This window comes from Drosophila innubila, chromosome X (genome assembly GCF_004354385.1).
Source record: "Drosophila innubila isolate TH190305 chromosome X, UK_Dinn_1.0, whole genome shotgun sequence".
Taxonomy (NCBI): Eukaryota; Metazoa; Arthropoda; class Insecta; order Diptera; family Drosophilidae; genus Drosophila; species Drosophila innubila.
Window position 1 is genome coordinate 24747851 of NC_047626.1, and position 21369 is coordinate 24769219.

Below are 21369 nucleotides of genomic sequence, written 5' to 3' on the forward strand. Positions count from 1 at the left end.
AACATAAATTTCAAGAATCGGAAGTACTAATTTTCTAATTTATTTACTGTGTATAGTCAATCATTGCTATGGCTCGATTTTCAAGCCAAATTTCTCCGCACAAAACCTTAAATCACGCATACGCCGCGTCGTCCCAGCGTCAGCCACCAATTATTGTTTACATATGTGCAACACGTACTTAAACATACAACACGGCAAACTGTTTCGCCCAGCGATTAGATAAACGAGCTTCCCGCACCCGAACCCGAACCCGAACACACACCCTCACATGCATACGCACACGCAAGCACAGGTCAATGTGTGTGTGTGTGTGTGTGTGAGTGTGTGTTATGCTTTATCAGAGGAGCACACAAACACGCGTCAAAATCTTCAACAACCTTGAAAATTCATACATTTATGTATGAATATATGTATATATGTATATGAAATTATATATATGCAGATACTTATGGTTTGTATATTGTGTATTGCCAAACATGTGATTAAAACGTAAACATAACATAATTATGCGAGGTGCGTTCCACATTTATACTCAAGAGATTTATAAGCACATGGCAAACATGGCAAGTTGGTCGACAGGTGAAGTATCGCTTTCGGCCAGATGTGGCAACGCCATGTCGGCGAGAAGTTGACAGCATTTATAAAAAATGTAAATGTTCTAAAACTATATAATTGTTTGCCTTAGTTTACGAGATATCTGGCAACGCCTGGCACTACAACGTGACCATATTATTTAACATGTAGCTGATAACTGATAATAAGAAATGCAGAAGAGTTAAGTCATAAGCTAAAGTGAATGTTAAGTTTAACATGAACATAAAAGAAATACATGGCTGTCAATTTGGGGGGAACAGCTTTAAAAGTGCAAGTTGAATTTAACATGAACAAGATTAGGTAAGAAAATTTGTTATTAATTTCAAATTTATTGATCAACTAAAAGTATTAGAAAATCTGATTTATCTGAAAGCTTAAATTTCATTTTTATAGTATGTATTGGATATTTCATTCAACTATAATCGCTATTAAGTACATTAGTTGAAGGCCTGCGGATAACGACAGGTGAGAGGGGGAGAGGAGAAAATAAGAGAAGAGGATGATGCCATATTATCGAGATCTGATTAATGTCATTCTAGATTTAGATTGCCCCAAAGTCATTTAAATGAGCTTACAATAGAATTGCCATTTGCATAACTTGGCAAATGTTACAAAACCCCAGCGAAAACTCGACAACAACAAAAACGACAGTGAGAACTATTGAAAGTCCCTGATAAGATTGCAAAAGCAAATTAAATGTGACTACTGTGCCTAGCACTACGATCTGTTCGATGATAATCTATGTATAAATAGTGTATACGTCAGTCTACACATAAATATATTATAATAAACTCAAAGTAACTTATAGTATATAAATATATACGCACTATATTATTTGGCATTTGTTGTTGTTGTTGGTGCTCTTACTGCGTGAACAACAATAGAAAGACAAGAAGGTCGAGCGTGATTGATATAGAGATACCCTATATAAAGTCGTACTTTACAATTTTATTGAAATGTCTGGAAAAGTTGGATATTAGGTTAATGTCACGATAGAACAATTGTAAATGAATTAAATCTAAAATTGTGTCTGTAATCTGAATTTATTTACTCGAAAAAGGTGGAGAAATTAAAAAATTAATATCTCAAAAAACAGAATGAATAAGTTAACTCTAAGGGAAGCTATACAACAAATTGGCTGACTCTAGCTTAAATAGCCCATCAGTTCATGTATAGTAAGTTGAGGCTGATCATAAGGTAGGAGTTGATAATGCCCTGACTACCGATCTGATGTGTAGCCAGAATGAAAACCTTTGTGTGCCCTGGGTCGTGAAATGAATAAATGCATGCAAATGATCTAGACTATGATTTAATATAATTGTATTTTTTATATTTAATGTCATATTTGTTTCTTTAATTAACGACAAGAAAATACAACTCGATTATATGTATACTAAATACACTATTTAGGTTGCAACATTTATTAATTCCCACGCCACAGCTTTACGTAACTTATTGATATAATAATATAGTTGTGGTATCTCTATGGAATATATATTTAATTCTTGTCAATTATATATCGATTATAGTAATTTTGCTAAATTTCACTGATTTCCAAGTGATTCTGTGCTCTGTCTGGACTTACAGGCATCCATTTTTAATTCAGTTGCCGGGTGGCGATAAGATGTTGCCAATAGTACCCAGATACCCTACAACTGATACAACTGGCAACAGTTAAACAGTCAAAAGCAAAAACTTCGAGTACCATAGACTGTCTGTAGTCGTCAAGTGGAATTGTTGTCGTTTCCATGCCTCTAATCAGCTTTCAGTTGCTACGAGCTCTGACGGCTATCCCCGAAAAAAAGAAATTCACAAACAGAACTTAAGAAATAAATCAAGAAAAGCATGACAAATCGTTGGCGAATGTTGTTGTAGCTTTTTAGTGCCTGAAGCTGATTGCTACAACACGATGAAGAGAAAAATAAAGAGGACTTTGATTTAATTGCGTCAAGAAGACGTTACAATTTGACCCAAATTTAAGTGTCAGTTCTTTATCAGCGAAACAACTTGATTTTCTATTATTGACTATAGTAAGAACTGTCTAAAATTTAAATGAAACTGTTTACTGAAGTGCATAAGCAGCCTGATTTCTCATTTATTTGCTCTGTTGATTGAAGATCGCTGAACGATAATTGTCAATTGAGACAAGAGCACCTTGAATGGAACAAACTATCTGCCCAAACAGTGTTATAAATTAATTTCTTGACTTGCAAAAACAGTATTCAAGATCTTCCAACTAAAGATAATGAATAGAACAACTTCAGCATCTCTATCAATCAACAATAGTTATTGATTTTGCAAAGATGGGCATATTTTTCTTTAATAAAACAAACGAAAGATCATCATTTCCACATGTTTGGCTGACTGAAAGTCGCTGGGACCGTGTCGGCCTTCAAAGTAAGTGGCATTGCCAAATGGCAAGCGTCGCTTCCTGTGCGAAGAGTCCACAGATCAAATACAAAATAAAAAAATAAACAACAAAATGAAGAAAACATCAAACTTAAACCTGGCCCCAAAAAAGTTCGACTCAAGTCAAACAAAATAAACAAATGACAGACAAGACTTAATGTTCATACATGTGAATATGGGAATGGTTATGGTAATGATGATGTTTATGCAACTATCAGTGTGTGTGTGTGTGTGTGTACGTGTGTACGTGACAATGTGTCGCACTTTGTCAATAGGCTCGCTTGATATGTTAACTAATATGAATTTGATTTTCATTTATTAATCAAACTGACCAAGCAAAACCAAAGAAAAACAAATGCTAAAATAGCAGATACCTTTTATTGTTGAAAAAAGTAGCATGAATGTGCTTAATTTTAAACTTTTCAACTTGAGTACAATATTTATATAGTATATCTTAAAGAATCCTATCTGTATGCAGTTAACTGAATATATAAATGAAATATAATTATATTAACCCTCTTATTTAGTAATGCAATTGAAATTTAAAACCTCACGATTTTTAGATATGTAAAATAGAAACCCTGTGAGATAATATTAAGCCTGTCGTTTATACTTAGTTTAAGGGGTACACCTTCAGACAGCCTTGTTGGACACTTAATGTTCATACAGGGTATACAAAATAGTATGCATGCAAAATGGCCATTGAGGTCAAAGCGCCAAGAGGCGACGACAACGACGACAACGACGACAACAAAGACAACGACAACGATGTCAGATTTAATAGCCAATTCGTAAAAATGCGATCCGTAAAAAGTTGGCAATGCTTAATACAATACTAAAATACAAGTACAATCGTTGTATCGTTGACTGTAACTAGCAAAGAAATCACGGGTAGCCCTATGTTATATTACTATATAGTTCGTCATACGGTATTAAAATGTACTGATGTTTTTAAGTTTCCGATATTTAAGTTTATTTTGTTGCACGCAATCTTTGGAGTTCGTCACGAAAGCAAAGTAATGGAAGATGTGACACTATTCTCATCGTAGAGCCCTATTACTATCAATCTAGATAATGCCTCGGGGGAGATAATATTTTGCATGTATTTTGCATGCTAAAGATAATGACAGATAACTGATAGATACCTAAGGGCAGTTAAGTGCATAAAGATAACAAATACTTTGTTTTTATACTATACTATTCTATTGTGATTCCAAAATTTCCGCGTTTTACAATTGTTTTGACTATTAAGAACTTTTGTACGTGTATATGAATATTTGTAGGTAATTATCATTTGCAGATGTGTGATCTTTGATCGCGATCTCATCATCATTATGTTGGTTAAACATCTATTGCTTAAAGGCAAACGGGTTAACCTTGGCCATAGCCAGAGGCAAACAGCGAGACAGACAAGACCCAGACACAAGTGCAGATCTCAGATCTCAGATCAAGACTCTGTCTGAGACAGAGCTTTGCTCTATGCCAAGCGTTTTTAAGTGGCATCAAAGGAAATTACGTTTGACGGGCCGCATAATAAAAAAAAAAAGAGAAGCAGAATTGTGTTTACTTGAAAGATTTCTGTGCCAGCGACCATTTAATAGGTTAATAATGCGACTGCTCGACCATTGTGGACGCAATATCATTGTACCAGTATCTGTAGATGTATCTGTATCTGTATCTGTTACTTTATGCCACACCGTTAGCCGCTCTACACTCCACACTCCACATTCCACATTGTCTGGGAGTCGCCACTAAAAATGGTAACAAAATGAGTTCAAGTTTTTGTATCCATTATAAAGAGTTGGCTAGTAGGCTGTAGCTCAGATTTACACATACAAATGTATCTTTTTACACATATATATATATATATATATATATTTATATGATTTATATGGGATTTATAAACGCCACCGCCGCCTAACCTTATTAAGATGCAACGAGGCGTGAATTGTGCGGCTGCAATGGATAAATAATCTCATCACAGACAATTTTGTCTTGGCCAACTTGGCAATGACTCAATTACACGCACAAGGTGAACTATAAAATACGTTAATTAGATATTGGTAACTAAGGCCAGGCCAAAACCAGCCGCCAGTAATCTCGCGCACATTACGGAAGAGGAATCTCACAATGATGCGATAACACTTGCCACACAATTACTAATTACATACCTTAATCATCACTGTCTTATCATCAGACTGACGCTTTAACCGTTTGAGAATTATAAATAAAATTGCATTGATTGCAATTAGTCTGCTTTGATTGCTCAAGTCGCAAATGGCGTGTGGCACGATCAGAAGACACTTTAAGACACCATGCAACATGTTCTAATTAAAAGCATGTTTTCCCTTTCGATTGTTAACACACAAATTATTTAACATTTGCCAGCAAATTTTACAGCTCACCTGAGAATTTTCCAAGTTGTTCAAAGATGGAAATCTATGTGTGTATACATGTGTTTATGTATATTAACTTGCTCCAAGTGCTAATCAATGACAAAACGAACAACTTATGTAATGCTCCTGCTTGGAACTGGCGCTGGGGGCAAATCTATAAACTGATTGTTGACTTGGCTATCAGTTGAGGCGTTTAAGCGGTTTTTTTTTTATTTTACTTTTCAGATACCACAACAGAACAACATTGAGAACGCGGTGGGGGGGCAAGGGGAATGCAAACGAAGCGCACTGGGAAGACTGAGAGATCTCAATGCTAATCAGCTGATTCTACGAGTATTGCGTCTTAATTTCTTATTGTTATTGTTGTTCTTGTGGTTGTTGTTGACATTGCTATAAATAAATGCTAAAATACTCGCATATAACAGCGCATTACAAATAATACTGGAAAGTTTTTGGTAAAAACAAAAACACAAGAATAGCTACAGTGCGATGTGTGTCGAAGATTGAATACACTTTCAGAGAAAAAAATATATGCATAAGAATACTAAAATAAGAAATCTTGAAAGCCTAACGTTTTTTGTGATTTTTAAAGAATTTTTGCATATTGAAGAATTTTTAAGACGAAAGTTCTTATTTTTCAGGCGAAAATCTTAATTATGAATTTTCCCAAATATTCGTTTCGGAATAGTATGGAATTAGAGTTGACTCATAACTGGTAGTTTCGACTCTGACAGTTGTTCCTTTATAAATCTATAAATTTTAATATCATTTAATAATCAAGTAAGCCCATCTGTTTGGGGTTTCAGCTGATGTCAGCCGTAATCTAAGTCTTATCACATCTCTACATATATCTCTCCACTTCAGTCTTTATCTCTCTCTGTCTGCCATTGTTTAAATTAAATTTGAACTCAAACGTTTCAATTGCCAAATTTGTGAGATTTTTTAATGTTTCTTTATTGAATTGGTTTTATTTGTTGGTTTTTTTGGGAAGCTTTCTCATCACGCCTTTTGTTTATTTGTTTAGCTAATGAAGTATTTTAATTTTTTAATGGTCGCGCTGATCTTCTTTTGCAATTCTTTTTCCTTCTTCTTTCGGACTGAATTTTAATTGATTATTTCTCCCCGCTGTGTCTCCCTAGTAGTTAATCCCCTTCCCTTGAAGCTTAGTTGAAACCGAAAGTATAACAAGAAGCAAAGTGCCTCTTGACATAATCGACCCGCTCTATGTGAGGTAGGTAGATGTGTGTGTGTGCGTGTGTGTGTTTGAGTGTGTCTCACGAATTTTATAAAGGTTGTGGCGATCAGCTTAAGCGAAGATTTCCTGCAATTTTCTTATTCATGAGTCTAGAGTGCAATTGAAATACCGAGGTCTTAAAATAGTTGTGCAAATCAGCGAAGAAAGCGAGAAAGAGAGACCCGCATAAGGTTATGTACCCCCATAGCACTATTTAAATAGGTACTTCCTATATTTATTATTAACAAATCGATCGTTTCCCTTATCCTCGTCTTATCGTCATGAAACACCACAAAATGAAATCCCCATACCATCTTGTATTTTAATTAAATATTCTCAAACACTGTCGCTACCTATCGATACCATTTATTTAGTACTTAACCATAACCCATTTAAGCGGGCAGCTTGAAGTGCCCTTTTCAAAATCAATCCTATGGCCGCCAGATAGCGCCACTTTTAAATATAGATATAGATAAAGTTGTATACCAAAACAAATATGTAGTTGTAAAATGATTGTGCTTGTTAACGAAACTGCGTCTTTAATTTTTCATATTCTTTTATGATACCCAATAAATAGCATATGATTGAGTTACGTACGGTTCAAGATACTTCTGAAAATCAAGCACATTTTCTTAAAAAGTTTTCTTCATACTTTCTAAAGATAACATTTGGATAATTCCAAATATTTTAAAGCGGAACTGTGAGTCGAGCAGACTATATATAATTAGAGTTTAGATTTTTATTTATTTAAGAACTTTAGATTTTTTTTAAGTTAGTCGTTTCAATTAGACTTGATTGTCATGTCATGTAGAAAGCAGTTTGGAAAAGTACTGGGTAGCCTTAAAGTCGAGCACACTCGCTAAAATAAAATTAATTCGTTTCATTCGTAAATTTTAAAAATTCTAGAGCCTGTTGTGGCACTACAGGGTATCTGTAAGTCTAGCACACTCTCTAATTGGTTTTAGTTTAAGGTTTTGTTTAGCTTATTATCTGATCATTCGCTTCATTCGTGAATTATAACCATTCCACACAAAGATAAGAATGTTGATCAACTCACAGATCTATTATCCAGTGCACACATAACTGTAGACGCCACTGTGATCTGTTGAAGGAAGTTTCAAATTGGCTGAATGTCTTAAAGTGAGTGTATACTCGAAAAAAAGTAGCTAACGGGTACTCTTTCAGGGTACGACAGACATTAAATGTGGGTCGACTCAAAAAGTATCCGCCTGTCTGCCTGTGAGTTTGTGAGTGTATTTATTTCTGAACGCCAGTTGGCCAAAAAAAAAAAATAGCTCTGATTAAGATACGTTTGGAGAAATGTGACGATGACGTTTTTGAGTGTGTGGTGAGTGTAAGTGTGACTGAAGAATGATTCATTGTGTGAATGGTTGGAATTGCTTGAAATTTTATGAGCGCTAAATTGTGAATCAGCGTTTAAAGTGTTGTTGTTGTTGTGTTTGCTGTTGCTATTGCACTCACCTTCGATGCATGAAGAAGTGACAAAACGATGCCAGGTCGCATCAGAGCCGGCAACATTTGATCGCTTTTGTTGCATGTTGTAAGCAGCGGTGGCATTGCCATCCTGCCGCTTCATGTTGTTGCTGTTGTTGTTGTTGCTGTGGTTGTAGCGCGCTTTGCGTGTTGCATTGCTCTTGTTGTTGCTGTTGTTGCTGTTGTTGCTGTTATTATTTTGTTGATAGCTGTTAGCAATTGTTGCTGTGGCAGCTGTTGTTGCAGTTGCATTTGCTGTTGTTGCTATGTTGCCATTGGCATATTTCTGTGTGCAACGTTTGCTGTTGTTGCTGCCACTGTTGCCGTTGTTATTATGATTATTGTTGTTATTATTGTTGCAGCGCTGCATTTTGTCATCTAAAAAACAAAAAAGAAAGAGATTGTTATTAATTTAATTGTTGTTATTCTTATGGTTGCTTGTGGCACTTACAAATCTTCTGCAGTTGCACTTGCCACAAATCTTCAAGATACAAATGCATGCTGTAGACATAAATATTGGTTCAAACTCAAATAAAATCTGGATAAATTGTTTAGTTTTCAATGCCTTTCTCAATACTCGCGATATATTCACGCCCGCCTGCATTTGCAGTTCAGTTCAAACTAAACGGCGCGATTAGCGACGAGCGCGATATAAACAATAAAATAAAATACAAATACAAATACAAATAAAAAAAAAAAAAAACCGGGCAACAAGCAGGCAAAGAAGAGAAGAGCGAATACAGAAGAAGAAGAGGGAAGTACAAAACCCAGTACGAATAATACTTGTACTCATAATATTCAATCGTGACTGCTACGCTGCGATTCATATTGCGCTCTCGGCTATCGATGACGACACAGTGAGTCACCAAAACAACGACAATAAAAACAAGAACAACAACAACAACAGCAACAGTCTGCTTGATAACTACGTATGTGAACAGCTTGTTGTCTGTGGGGTTTTCGGGCAAAAGGAGCAGTGGGCGTCAAAGGGGATCTGGGCCAAAGCCAAGACACTTGGGCAAGTCCAATGCGCAATGATTTCAGCTTGGGGTAGCACGCGTTGCACATGCCTCCTTCGACAATGACGCCACACATTGTTGCCGTGTGTTGGTGGCTTAACCTACGTGTGCAGTTGTCAGTTACAAACTGTAAATATCATGTCACTGCATGAATGAACTTGCACGTCACAACCACGACTTTCGCAAAAAAAAAAAAAATCGTCACACTTAATATTTTCAATCCATACAAAATTTGGTGGAATTTAAGGAAATCACGATCTCATGGGTATAGAGTCCAGTATCAATTGATATAAGGTTAGTAATTAGTCATGAACTAAGCATTCTAAAAGCTTTCAAAAATATATTCAAAAAAAATTACTTAAAAATAAAAGTTGCAAATTTCTCATTTATCAGAAATAATTATTTTCCTCTTTACAGATATAATGTTTTCAAAAAGATCAAAATATTATATACATTTCCACAAATTAAACTTTTAGATCCCCTTGATCTTTTCCATTAAATTGTAATGCAATATAAATATCATAAATGGATTTTTGTGTGAAGAATGTATTTGTAAATATCACAATGTACGACATCGAATGTTTTCATAATAGAAGACAAGCCAAAATATTCACAAAAAAACAGATAAAATTGAATATTTAAGTGATATAATACACCCCTATTCCGGTAAAATGCAACAGCTGTGTTAAGTCGAAATTATTTTTGAATAATCTACTAAAGGCAAAAAACAAATTGTTAAAGTTTCTAAAAATAAATACTCGAATCGAGTATTTTTAATTGTATTTTTATAGATTGTTGCTGTTGCTTTTCTGGTATGGACATTCAATTGAGTTGCATGCTACATGCCAAAAATAGCCTTAACATTTTCTGGCAAGTACATAAATTTGGAGCTCATCATTTTGGGGCCCGGATGCGAGCCACGCCCACAACAATAAATTCGAAGCTTTGTTGTTGTTGTTGTTTTTGTTAGTGTTATTTTGTTGCTTTCACTTCATTGGAATTTCTGCAATTTGTTTATGACTATTGCTGCTTAGAAATGCGCGAATAACGGCACATAGCAAACAAAAACGCACGTTTAATAAACAAAAACAGACAAGAAATAAATACAAATAATAATAATAATAATAAAAACAAAAACAAAATGACCAAATGAAACAGAAATAAAATAAAAAAAGAACCGAAAATTCAAAATTAAAATAAATACAAGAAAAAAGCAAGCAAAACACGACTACAATAAACAGGTACCAGCTCGTGCCTAGCGCCGCTCCATGCGACTCTCTGCTGGTGTGTGTGTGTGTGTGTGTTGGTGTGTGGCTGTGTGTTTACCCCACCCACCACGCCTAGTCCGCCACTTCACCTGGGAATCTTCTCCTTATATTTATTTGATTTTATTTTGCAAATGTGAAAGATACTTTGAAATTGTAGCGTAATTTTTGGCGAACCCAAAAAATGTCTATTCAAATTGAAATTCAAAGCAATACCACCTGCCCTTCGCGTCTCCCCACTACACTCCAATCGATAGCTCGCTCCGGCCGGCACTTATCGGCCGTGATTTATGAAAGAAATGACGGCGACGACCGATCACAGCGAATGGCATCACATCACATCGAATTGTATCAAATCGAATTGAACCGATTCGGTTTGCTGCCTGAATGGGAATTGCGTAGTGGCTTAAAAGCAATAAAAACATCTTGGCAGCTGGTCACACTGCCATTCCAATACTCTGTCTAATGTGTTACCTACTTAAAAATGTATCATTCTTAAACGTTCACTCAGTTCATTTAGAAAGCTTCAAGAGCTGTCAACTTCACAGGCTGCTTTAAAAATCTCTTGCCAGTTCTGAAAATATGTTTGTTCATGGCGTAAAAATTGGCATTGAAGAAAGGCCCTGTACAGATTTTGATAACACTTGAATTTGGAAACAATAGGAATTTCCTTTTTCGAACATATAGTATTTAAATTATTAGGAACATTATTATTAAGTATTGCAAATAATATCATTTAATTGCCATTTAATTAAGAACATGCCTGTATCTTTACAATAAAAAAGAAAATTTTGTCAAGGTTAGGAAGTTCGATTTTTCAAAATTTTTGTACTCTGAATGACTTTATTATTTGATTTTCACAGTTTTAGTTTCTCTTTTATCCACAAAATTTTATTCTTAGTCTTTTTTTCTTTCGGTTTTTAGAGCATGGATGATATAGAGATTGTTTATTTTAGAATTCCCTACATCTGTTAGGGTATTACAAAAACAGTGAAAAGCGAGTTTTCAAAGAAAAAAAAACTGTTTTATATTCAAAATCAATGCAAAATCAGCTATTAAAATGTGTCATCATTTTTATTATGATATAAGTGTGAGTTCGTTGAAATCTATCGTATGATAGAGGTACAGATCAGAGAACTGCAACGGGTATGAAATGTTCGATCATACTCAAACATTGACTCGAACCCGTTATGATTTTTTTGCTTTGGTTAAGCGACAGGAGCGGACCGTTCGAACTGAGCGCTCGGTTCGTTCGCTCAGTTCGAACACATTGCCAGTTTGTGTTCATGACCGTTTGTGTTTGTTTGTTTTTGTTCGACCACGAGCATTGACCGAACCGGCAGGCTGACTTGATTTGATGCTTACTCATTTTGTTCAAACGATCAGGTATGGGTATGGGTATGAGCAAGGGTAGCGGTTTTGGGTATCTAAATGGGTATGGGTATGGGTATGCGAATGAGTGTCGGCGTTTGGGTATGCAATCAGGTATGGGTATGGGTATGAGCATGGGTATTGGTTTTGGGTATCTAAATGGGTATGGGTATGGGTATGAGTATGGCCGTGCGCATGGTTGCCTGCGTTTGGTTATGCAGGCTTGCAAGCGAATACATACGCGTGTGTTTTTTTTTTGTACTCTTGTTAGTTAGTTGGTATTAAAATTATTATTGAATGGCAAAATAAATTTATGACAAAGAAATAATAATTGAAAATATATGAATTGCTTTATTTTGAAAATAATAAAAAAAAAACGTGTTATTATTAATAAATATTTTAAAATGAACTTATGCTTAAAGTATTTTACTGACTGCATTTTTTAAGTAAATTAAACGAAGAAAACTAATTATTATTAACTTATTTCTAGAAGTTAATTTTAAGGTTTATTTAAAATTATTGACTAAACTATAGTTGTAAATTTTATTTACCTAATCCTAAAAGTTATACTTATTCAAGCAAAAGTAAAATTTTATCTTTTCTTAGACCTGTACAATACATACTATTTCTTTCACATACACATTTTAGTGTAAAAGTAAACGCCGCGCGTGCTCGCTATTGCGCGCTCTGTCGCACTCTTGTTAAGCACAGGCACTCAAGCTCATACCCATACCCATACCCATTTAGATACCCAAAACCGATACCCATGCTCATACCCATACCCATACCTGATTGCATACCCAAACGCCGACACTCATTCGCATACCCATACCCATACCCATTTAGATACCCAAAACCGACACATGTTTTCACACCCATACCCATACCTACCCAAGTTCGCAGCATACCCAAACCAAAACGTGGCTTTGGGTTTCGTCACAAACGAACCTCAATCCGGTTGAGTAGTTCGTAAACAAACAATCACGCTCGATACTCGATCGTAAACAGAGACGCGCGGAACCTGATCGAACACGCTGCGCCCGAGTGGCTGAGTTGATTTGGTTGAATTTTCTGCACACATGTTCGATCATACTCGAACATACCCAATGCAGCTCTCTGGTACAGATACAGATAGATATCTTTCTAAATGTGCAGAGAAATAAAGAGTGAAAGAGAGGGCAACCCTGATGGGCAATTGGCGTTGCCAAAACGGAAATGCATTGCAATGTGATGCGATGAGGCGCGTGTTTCTATTTGTGGCAACAAAACCAACACACAAACAAACATCATCAAGATGATCATTACGATGACTGGCAAACTAATGATCATTGGCATCATTCATAAGTTCCCATAGACGGTGACTCGCACTGTTTATATGTGTGTGTGTGCGAGTATGCATGTGTGCGTGACCAAAGTTGAATGAATTCCACGAAGACACAGACGAAGCGAAGCCATCGAACCAAGCGCTCGAATTACAACAAGAAAAACACAAGGCAGAAGAAGAAGGAGAAGAAGAAAAAGTGGGGGCTAGCAGGGAGTCTGAGCTGAAGTGAAGCAAAGCCAACAAAGGAGATCATTAAGGGAAGAGCCCACAAAAAGGAGAAACAGAAAATTGAGCAAAAAACGTGGCAATTTCTCGCATGGCAACACAAAATCGTATACAAAAATACAACAATGCTCGTTATGATGATCATAACGATGATGATAATGATGAGCGCATGCGCGCATGTTTTATTCCCCCTCCCTAGCGATAGTCACCCTTTAAAACAGCTTAAAGAAAATGTCTTTCAAGGACAATTTGTGACAACGTGCAAATAGCTTCAAATACCCTGTAATTTTGCACTTGGTCTTATTTATAAGCTGTACAACATATTCATCTGAGATAAATTAAAAAATATCTGCTTTTCCAAGCAAGATATTTTTATACCCTGAGCCCATTGAAGTTTTTTGTTTGTTGAGATATCAGAGCTAAACTAATAGAATATGCATCTGGACTGGTATTATACATCCTGACCAAGTTTGTGTAAAATCGGTCCACTATATCATATAGCTGCCATGGAGACGCTCAATCAAAAATTAAGTCTTAGTATGAAAAAGTTTTTTGGTTTTTGAGATATCTTAACCAAACTGTTAGAATATGCATTTAAGTTGGTTTTGTACATTCTGACCAAATTTGGTTTAACTCGGATTTATATATCATATAGCTGCCATAGGAACAATTGGTCGAAAATCAACTTCCAGTACAGAGTACCTGGGCACAGGGTATTCTACTGTCGAGCGCGCTCGACCTTGACCGCCCACTTGTTTTTTAATTCAGTGCGGTAGAAAATGTTTATTTATTGCAAGATTGATTCAACAAAATTATGAGAATAATATAAAATAAACAGTTTTATACATAGATTGCAAACTGGTGGAAATGTGGAAGTTTCGACGAACAGTTTGACGGCATGACTTCACAAACAGTTTTATAGAGCGAGTCTGACTTGCGAATCTTTAATTTGGACGTTGAGCTGTCGAATTGAGAAAGGTATTTAAGAATCTGGCGCGTATTTCGGTTGAACCTTAAACGAGTTTCTACTAAGTATTTGTGTTGGGGGACTAGACGAAATGGGTTTAATGCCTTTCTTATGCCATATACATACTTATACATATACATACAAACATATTTCTTATCTAGGGGTGCTGAACTTCAAACTTGTTTAGGCAGTTCAAGCGCAAGCCTTAAAACACACGTGGAATGTGAATACAAGTATTTTTATGGGAACATAAATCTTATGAATTACTTAAAGAATTTGTTTGCTGTCGATTATATATACTATCTAAATCGGGTGGCGTTCATTCTGTGCGTTAAATTTAGCTTAGGAAATAATTGTAATAACTTTACCGATTGCTTAGAACCGGAAATTTAAATGCCATTTTAATGTATTGTATAATTGTTGGCAGGCCATAAAAATAAATCCACTGAAAATTAAGCCATTCGCATTCAATTACGTGCCCCAGAGTCACAGCAAACGACAACGACTGACAGACAGATAGATAAATAGACAGACAGGCAGACGGACAGACAGACAGACAGACAGATTGACAGTGCGAGTTGGCTTTGTATTGCGGCCACAGCAAATGAAATTAGAGTCATGTAAAAAATCATACAGGAAGAGTTTCTCTAACATTACGTGCAGCGTCTTTTCGACTTGCGATTTATACTGGATTTGATTTATTTATGTATGTGTGTACATGTGGGAGAAGGAGGTGTGGGAGGGATTGTATGCTGACGTGATTAACCGGGCCAAGCAGCTGCTAATCACTATTTGAAGGAAGAAGCTCACGCAACTTGATTGCGATGACGCTAGTCAGCCAATTATATATTTAATGCTCGACTGGCTGCCCCGCCCCAGACCTCAAATCCCAAGCCCCAAATCCCCATTCACTCCCCAACCCCAAAGCATAGATATACATACACATGCATATATATGATCATGCATACATATATTATATACGAGTAAATTCTGATTTCACGTACCATTTTCTGATTACAATTAAACAAGACAAAACAAAATAAAATAAAAGAGAAAAAGAGCATGAATCGAGTGTGTGTGAGTGTGTATTTTGACTTTGGGGATGTTGTTGCTGTAAAGGGGTTGGGAGTGGAAGTGGAAGTGGGAGCGGGATGGAGGAAGGCGCTTCAATCAAGCGCGCGCTTGAACAACGTTCACAATTGCATTGTTGTTGTAGCAAATCGATAAACAAATCACTTCCTATGACGACATTGAGCACATGGCGTATGCGCAATGTGCGATAGCGTCCTCCCCTCCCCCTTTCCCACCGCACAATCTCTGTTTCCAGCTGCCGCTACAGCTGATATCAGATCACCTTCATGAAAGGGATCAGCACGGAAGTTGTGCTAGGTTGGCCCACAGTGCATTCTCATGCGTGGGAATCGACGCTTATCGCGCGGCAAAGTTTTGATAACTTGTCGACTAATGGAAAGCCAACAGCGAAACAACAACAGAAGCATATTTTTTTCATATTCTTTTTTTTTTGGATTGATATTGCCATGGAAATGGATTTGTCAGCAGGTTTTATAATAAATACGCTCAAGGCACATGTCATTGATATCAGTTATTGTTAAATGAATTACTGTGCAGACGTTCTACAACACTGCGAATACGTGCTGTGAATTCAATATGTGTGATATTTAAATTAGCTTGGCTCGTAGAGAGATCGGTCAAATGTACAGAAAAGTTTAAATATACAAAAGTCTTACAACACTGAAAATTAGTAAAGACAATTAAATGTGTTGTATAAGACAAATTTGCCTAACTCGTATTTAATCGGATGCTTATAACAGTTTAATAAAACGGATGTTTTACAGCACTGACAATTAGCAATATGATTCTAATGCTCATGGAGTCAAATTGTTTTATCTAAGCTCGTACTAATTTACACTTTCGTTTGTTTGTATGAGTGAAATATATATAGCTTATCAATCATTTTACAACACTATAAATTGATATTATTAATACAAACTATTTATGGAAAACATGAAACAAACAAGCTCAATAATGATGATTCAATCAATTCCGAAAAGCTTAATCGATATTTCGCCGACTTGCTCAAATCACTTTGCGTAGAATCCGTTGGGGAATTACCACAAGTATCAAAGGGAATTTAGATGCGTGTGCTATTTATGATCAACAATCATATAGTCACTTCGATACAAATAATGAAAAGCGAAAACTAACAGATCACAATCTATAAGGATATTAGAAGTCCCTGCTTTACGGTTTATCAGTATTACGACCTTTTCGATTTTGTCGTCGAAAATCAATAATGACTGAAAGCAGTTGTACTAATGAGGTGAAAATATGGATAAATTAGGCAACTTTTGGTTAAATGGCCTGCGTCATTGGCAATATGAGTGGGCGTGGGCGTGGGCGTAGCCGTGAATCGGGCCAACTTGTTGGCACTTGAAGAAGTGGCAAATATTCCGCATATCATTCACAATTGTTATTAATTGGAAACATTATGAGACGTTGTGTTTACACAATACCAAGCAGAACCAAAAAAAAAAAAAAAAAAAAACAGAAGAAAAACAAAAAACTACATTGCAGAAATAAACAAGAAAAAAGTAAAAGTGGCGGCTTTGAATGACTAGTCCATACCCTGTATATGCGTATAAATAGAAAAAGTAATACATACCAACATGATTGACTTTAGCCCTAAATGTTTTTGAGATCCATGCGATGATACAGAAAGACATGCCCATTTTATCATATGAGTTTTTATATATATATATATATATGTATTCAAAAAAAAAGTATCTAATTGAAGGCGTAGTTTTTTTTTTGTTTTCGTTTTTGATTGTTTTAGAAAATTGGTATGTGATTGAAATGTATTTTTATAACGTCTCGGAATATATGAATTTGCGTGCTACGTTCAGTAGGCCGTGCCCGACCGCGTGCTGCCTGTCAGAAATCCCCACGCTGTTGACATTTCATTTGTGACATTTAAACAAAAAAAAATGATGAGTAAAATTTGAATATATTATTATTTATTTGTATGAGTACACTCCGCTGTCAACACAAGCTGATGGAAAATCAACAATTTCCAATAAGAAAATAACATTGAAGATTCTCACTCGAATTGAGAGTTCCATAAGAAAATATATGTTCTCCTTGTTGATCTGTGTACATAATATTTGACCCATATAAAATTTATCTGAAACGGACTATAACAGTTGCGATGAAATTATTAACTTAAGTACGAGTAAATGAGCATTTGAGCTATCAGAGCGTTAAATTGAAGTCTGGTTATATTTAATTAGCTCATCAGAAGTTTATTGAACGCTAACGTAACAGTCCGGCAACATCATTTCGTAAGAGTTTGTACAGTTATTATAATTATTATAGTAATAAGTTAATAACTTGGATGGTATATGTCTGTAGCCTGAAACCTTGTTGAATCATTTAACTTATCTAACGAGTTCATCTATTGCTCAATTATGGCAAGTGCTTTGAATCAAATTAACTCTACTCTCTTGCGAAAAATTAAAAAAAGAAATAAAAATGTTTGCCAAGAATTGTGAGTTGTTGTTTGCTCCATTTCCATTTCCAGTCCGTTGGTTGCACACACAAATGCAATTAACGTGGCTGATGAACATCTCAAGTAACTCGAATAACGGGGCCCAGTTCTTGGCCCAAGACCCAGTTACATCGATTCTCTATACATCGACCTATATAACAATCTATGTATCTATATCTTTAATTGTAGTGTATGTGTATGTAAATGTATGGGTACCTGTATCTCAATTGTGACGCCCACGGCAATATACGAGATTATTTCTCAGGTGGCGTGGACACACAGATGCCGACTTCTACGTAAGAAATGTTGTTTTGATTTGTGCTCATGACAAAATCATTTCATGCTTTGCTTTTGTGTGAATTTCATTTTATTCTTGTGTCTTAGTGTTTAGTGTTTATCAACGTATTTTGTTTTGATACGTTTGGCATTTTGGTTTCGAGTGCCAAAATTTCATATTCATTCATACAAAATGTACGCAAAAATTCTTTATGATACACACTATACTATATCATCAATACTATATATAATTATTATTATAATAATATACAATAAGTATTATAATACATACATAAATACTGCCATTAAATATTGCTCTTCCTATTGCTGACGTGTTTATTTCTTTCTGCTGCTGCCATTCGTTTTTAGACATATACCCTGTACTTTATTAATTGATCTATGTGAATTAGCGGGCCATATGAGCTAGAGCTATACAATTTGGTATATGTGCTTAAAGTACTTTGCAACAGGTTTATTTTAAATTAAAAAGTTCGGTACGTGAGTTTGTTAACAAAAGAAAACATTTTCAAGTTCTGGTAGACAGTCCCGAATTTTAGTATGTGAGTATCTGAAGATGTAATTTGTATAATCTAAGTGTATCAATACTGTTTTATTTATTTAAAAGACATTTTAAATAATTATATATTTTTCTAAAGTTTTGTTATGTACATAAGTATTTTAATAAAAGGAAAAAAAATTGTAGAGATAGTTTTTAGTAGATCATCCCGAAACTTGGTATGTTAGTCTCTGAAGATGTTATTTGTATAATGATCATTACAGGGCAACCGACAGTCTAGCACTCTCGCTGATAGCATATTTAGTTTATATTTTCCTTTAGTGTCGAGATTTCAATGTATATACAAAGTTTGAATTTATTTAGGTATTTTCAGAGACATGGGGGTATATTATTTTGAGCACATAATACAAACCGCAGCCGCAATGATTTATTTGTGCACAAACGGGCAAACGACAAACGTGGAAAATAGGCAAATGTGCAAAAGTAATCAAAGTAATACAAATGAGCGAACAATTTATAAAAATAAACAACAAACAAAAGAAATAGACAGACAGGCAGCCAGACAGATAGATAGATAAATGAGAGAATTGTCGCAGTAAACACCATAAGAAGTATCTTTCTATCTGTATCTGTATTTGCAGATGTACATAGTATCTTCTATCTGTTATATAAGTAACTAGGGGATCTAGTTGAATGCCGAGAACAAGGGCAAGTTGGCTAGAAAAATTGATGGCAAATTTTGATGCATGCCGGCAGCTGTGAAAAATAAAACCAGCACAACAAAAAAAAAAAAAAGAAAAAAAAAAACAAGAGAGAACGAATGAGAGAGGGAGAGAGAAATTAACATTGTGCTTTGGCTTTGGCTCTATTTGCATGCGTACTTATTTATTTAATTTTAAATAGAAAGTAACCTCAATTGCACTTGTGAAAAACTTAAGTAAATAGCATGAAAATACATAAGAAAAGAAAGAAAGAGAGAGAGAGAGAGAGGCGAAAAGAGGCGCATGAGAAGCGAGGCGAGACGAAGTAAATATAACCATGCCCCGTTACCCAAAAGAGTTGAAAGAAACAAAAAAAGAGCTACTAAATCTGATGGATACACACACAGCGACAATTGTGAACTGCTTGTGAATGCGTTTCGAGTGAAAGGCCAAATGGCAAGAGGAAGAAATTACATGACGATCGTGATGATGATGATGGTGATATGGGAAAGTAAATAAGGTAATTATAGCCACCATAAAGGTAAAGGAAAGAAGTAAAAAAAAGAGAGCATTGCTTTCATTTGTCTGGCGTGAAAAACACTTAAGGAAGTAATGCAGCTTGATAATGAAGTTGATGAACAGACTTCAGGAAAAGCAAACTCATCACAAATAAAAACAAAGAAATGAAAACAAGTAAACAATAACAGACCCTTTGTTGCTTTATGATATAGTAAGTCGATCTAAAGACTAAAGGTTCCAGTTGACACAGTTATCATGGGTGGTTATCATGGGAACGAACCAAATGATACCAGATCATATAGTGAGCTTGAAAACTCAAAATAAAGTCATCTAATTTGATAAAATAGTTTAAGAATGATAAAGACCAGTTCTCAGCTAAAGATGTATCTTTCTTGTTTATTAGCTGCAATGATATGGCAACCATAAAGTATAGATTTTGAAGAAAAGTAAAAGTATCAGACATAAGATACGCAATTGCCATGAAAAATGTCATGTGTTGCTGTGTTGCTGATAAATGTAACATATTGTTGGGCTTGTCATACGACGCGATGAGTGTGCGAATCAACAAGTTGGCGCTGAAAAACCGCAAAAACCAAAAATCGAAAACAATAAAACGAAAGAATGAAACAAGCAACAAAAACGCATGTGCCATACATATGTACATACACAGATATTTAAATATACTATATTTATGAATATTATGATGTATATATATATATATATATATATATATATATATATATATATGTGAATATATATATGTCGTGAAACTGCATAGAAAACGAAGAAACATAAATAAAAACGTAATGCTTTTTGCAAACTTGCTGTTTACGGCCTGTCACTACAATTACATGCAACTATTTCAATTTCACTGAATGAAATGTCATCAGAAAATGGGACGAGCAACAACCACAATAAAGAAATAAACAAACAAATAAAAATAGAACTACTTAGAAGAGAGAGTCTACCCCAAAACGAATTCTATTCATACTAACATAATTATTTACTACTTGGACGAGATTGCGTCAAACTAAATGTTTGACTGAGAATAACATTGAAGCTACTAACAGCCAGCTGTTAACCCAAATTAATATAAATCTTAGCACACTTTTTAGATTAATATAGAAAATACATAAATAAATATAGAAAATATATTGAATGTAGATATGGAATATTTACAACAGGAGTTTGTCGAGCGACTCAAAATACACAATAATTACATTCAGACTTCGACTCATTAAGGTAACCGCAATATAACATTTTAGATTAGAAGCTTAGCCTTAATTATAACTAAACAATTTCCTATATAGAGTTTCTGTAATGTATATTTAAATATAAACTTTATTAAAATAGAAAACTAGAATTGACAACAGAATGAAACAGTGCCTAAATTCATTTATTTAAAAAAATTGGGAAACAAATTTGTAGCAAGAATCAAAGGAAAGGTATATACATATAAGGCATGCTAAACAAATTTACTCATTGTATAATGA

The 21369-nt window shown here is 35.1% G+C and overlaps 1 protein-coding gene across 1 annotated transcript in view; it reads right to left on the bottom strand.

The window, feature by feature from the left end:
* LOC117793941 (CAR1 transcription factor) overlaps positions 1-21369 on the bottom strand; it is a 49416-nt gene that overhangs the window by 21179 nt on the left and 6868 nt on the right. The window contains exon 2 of the mRNA XM_034634400.1: positions 8116-8505. Coding sequence (XP_034490291.1) covers positions 8116-8505 — 390 coding nt within the window. The remainder of the gene's footprint in view (positions 1-8115; positions 8506-21369) is intronic.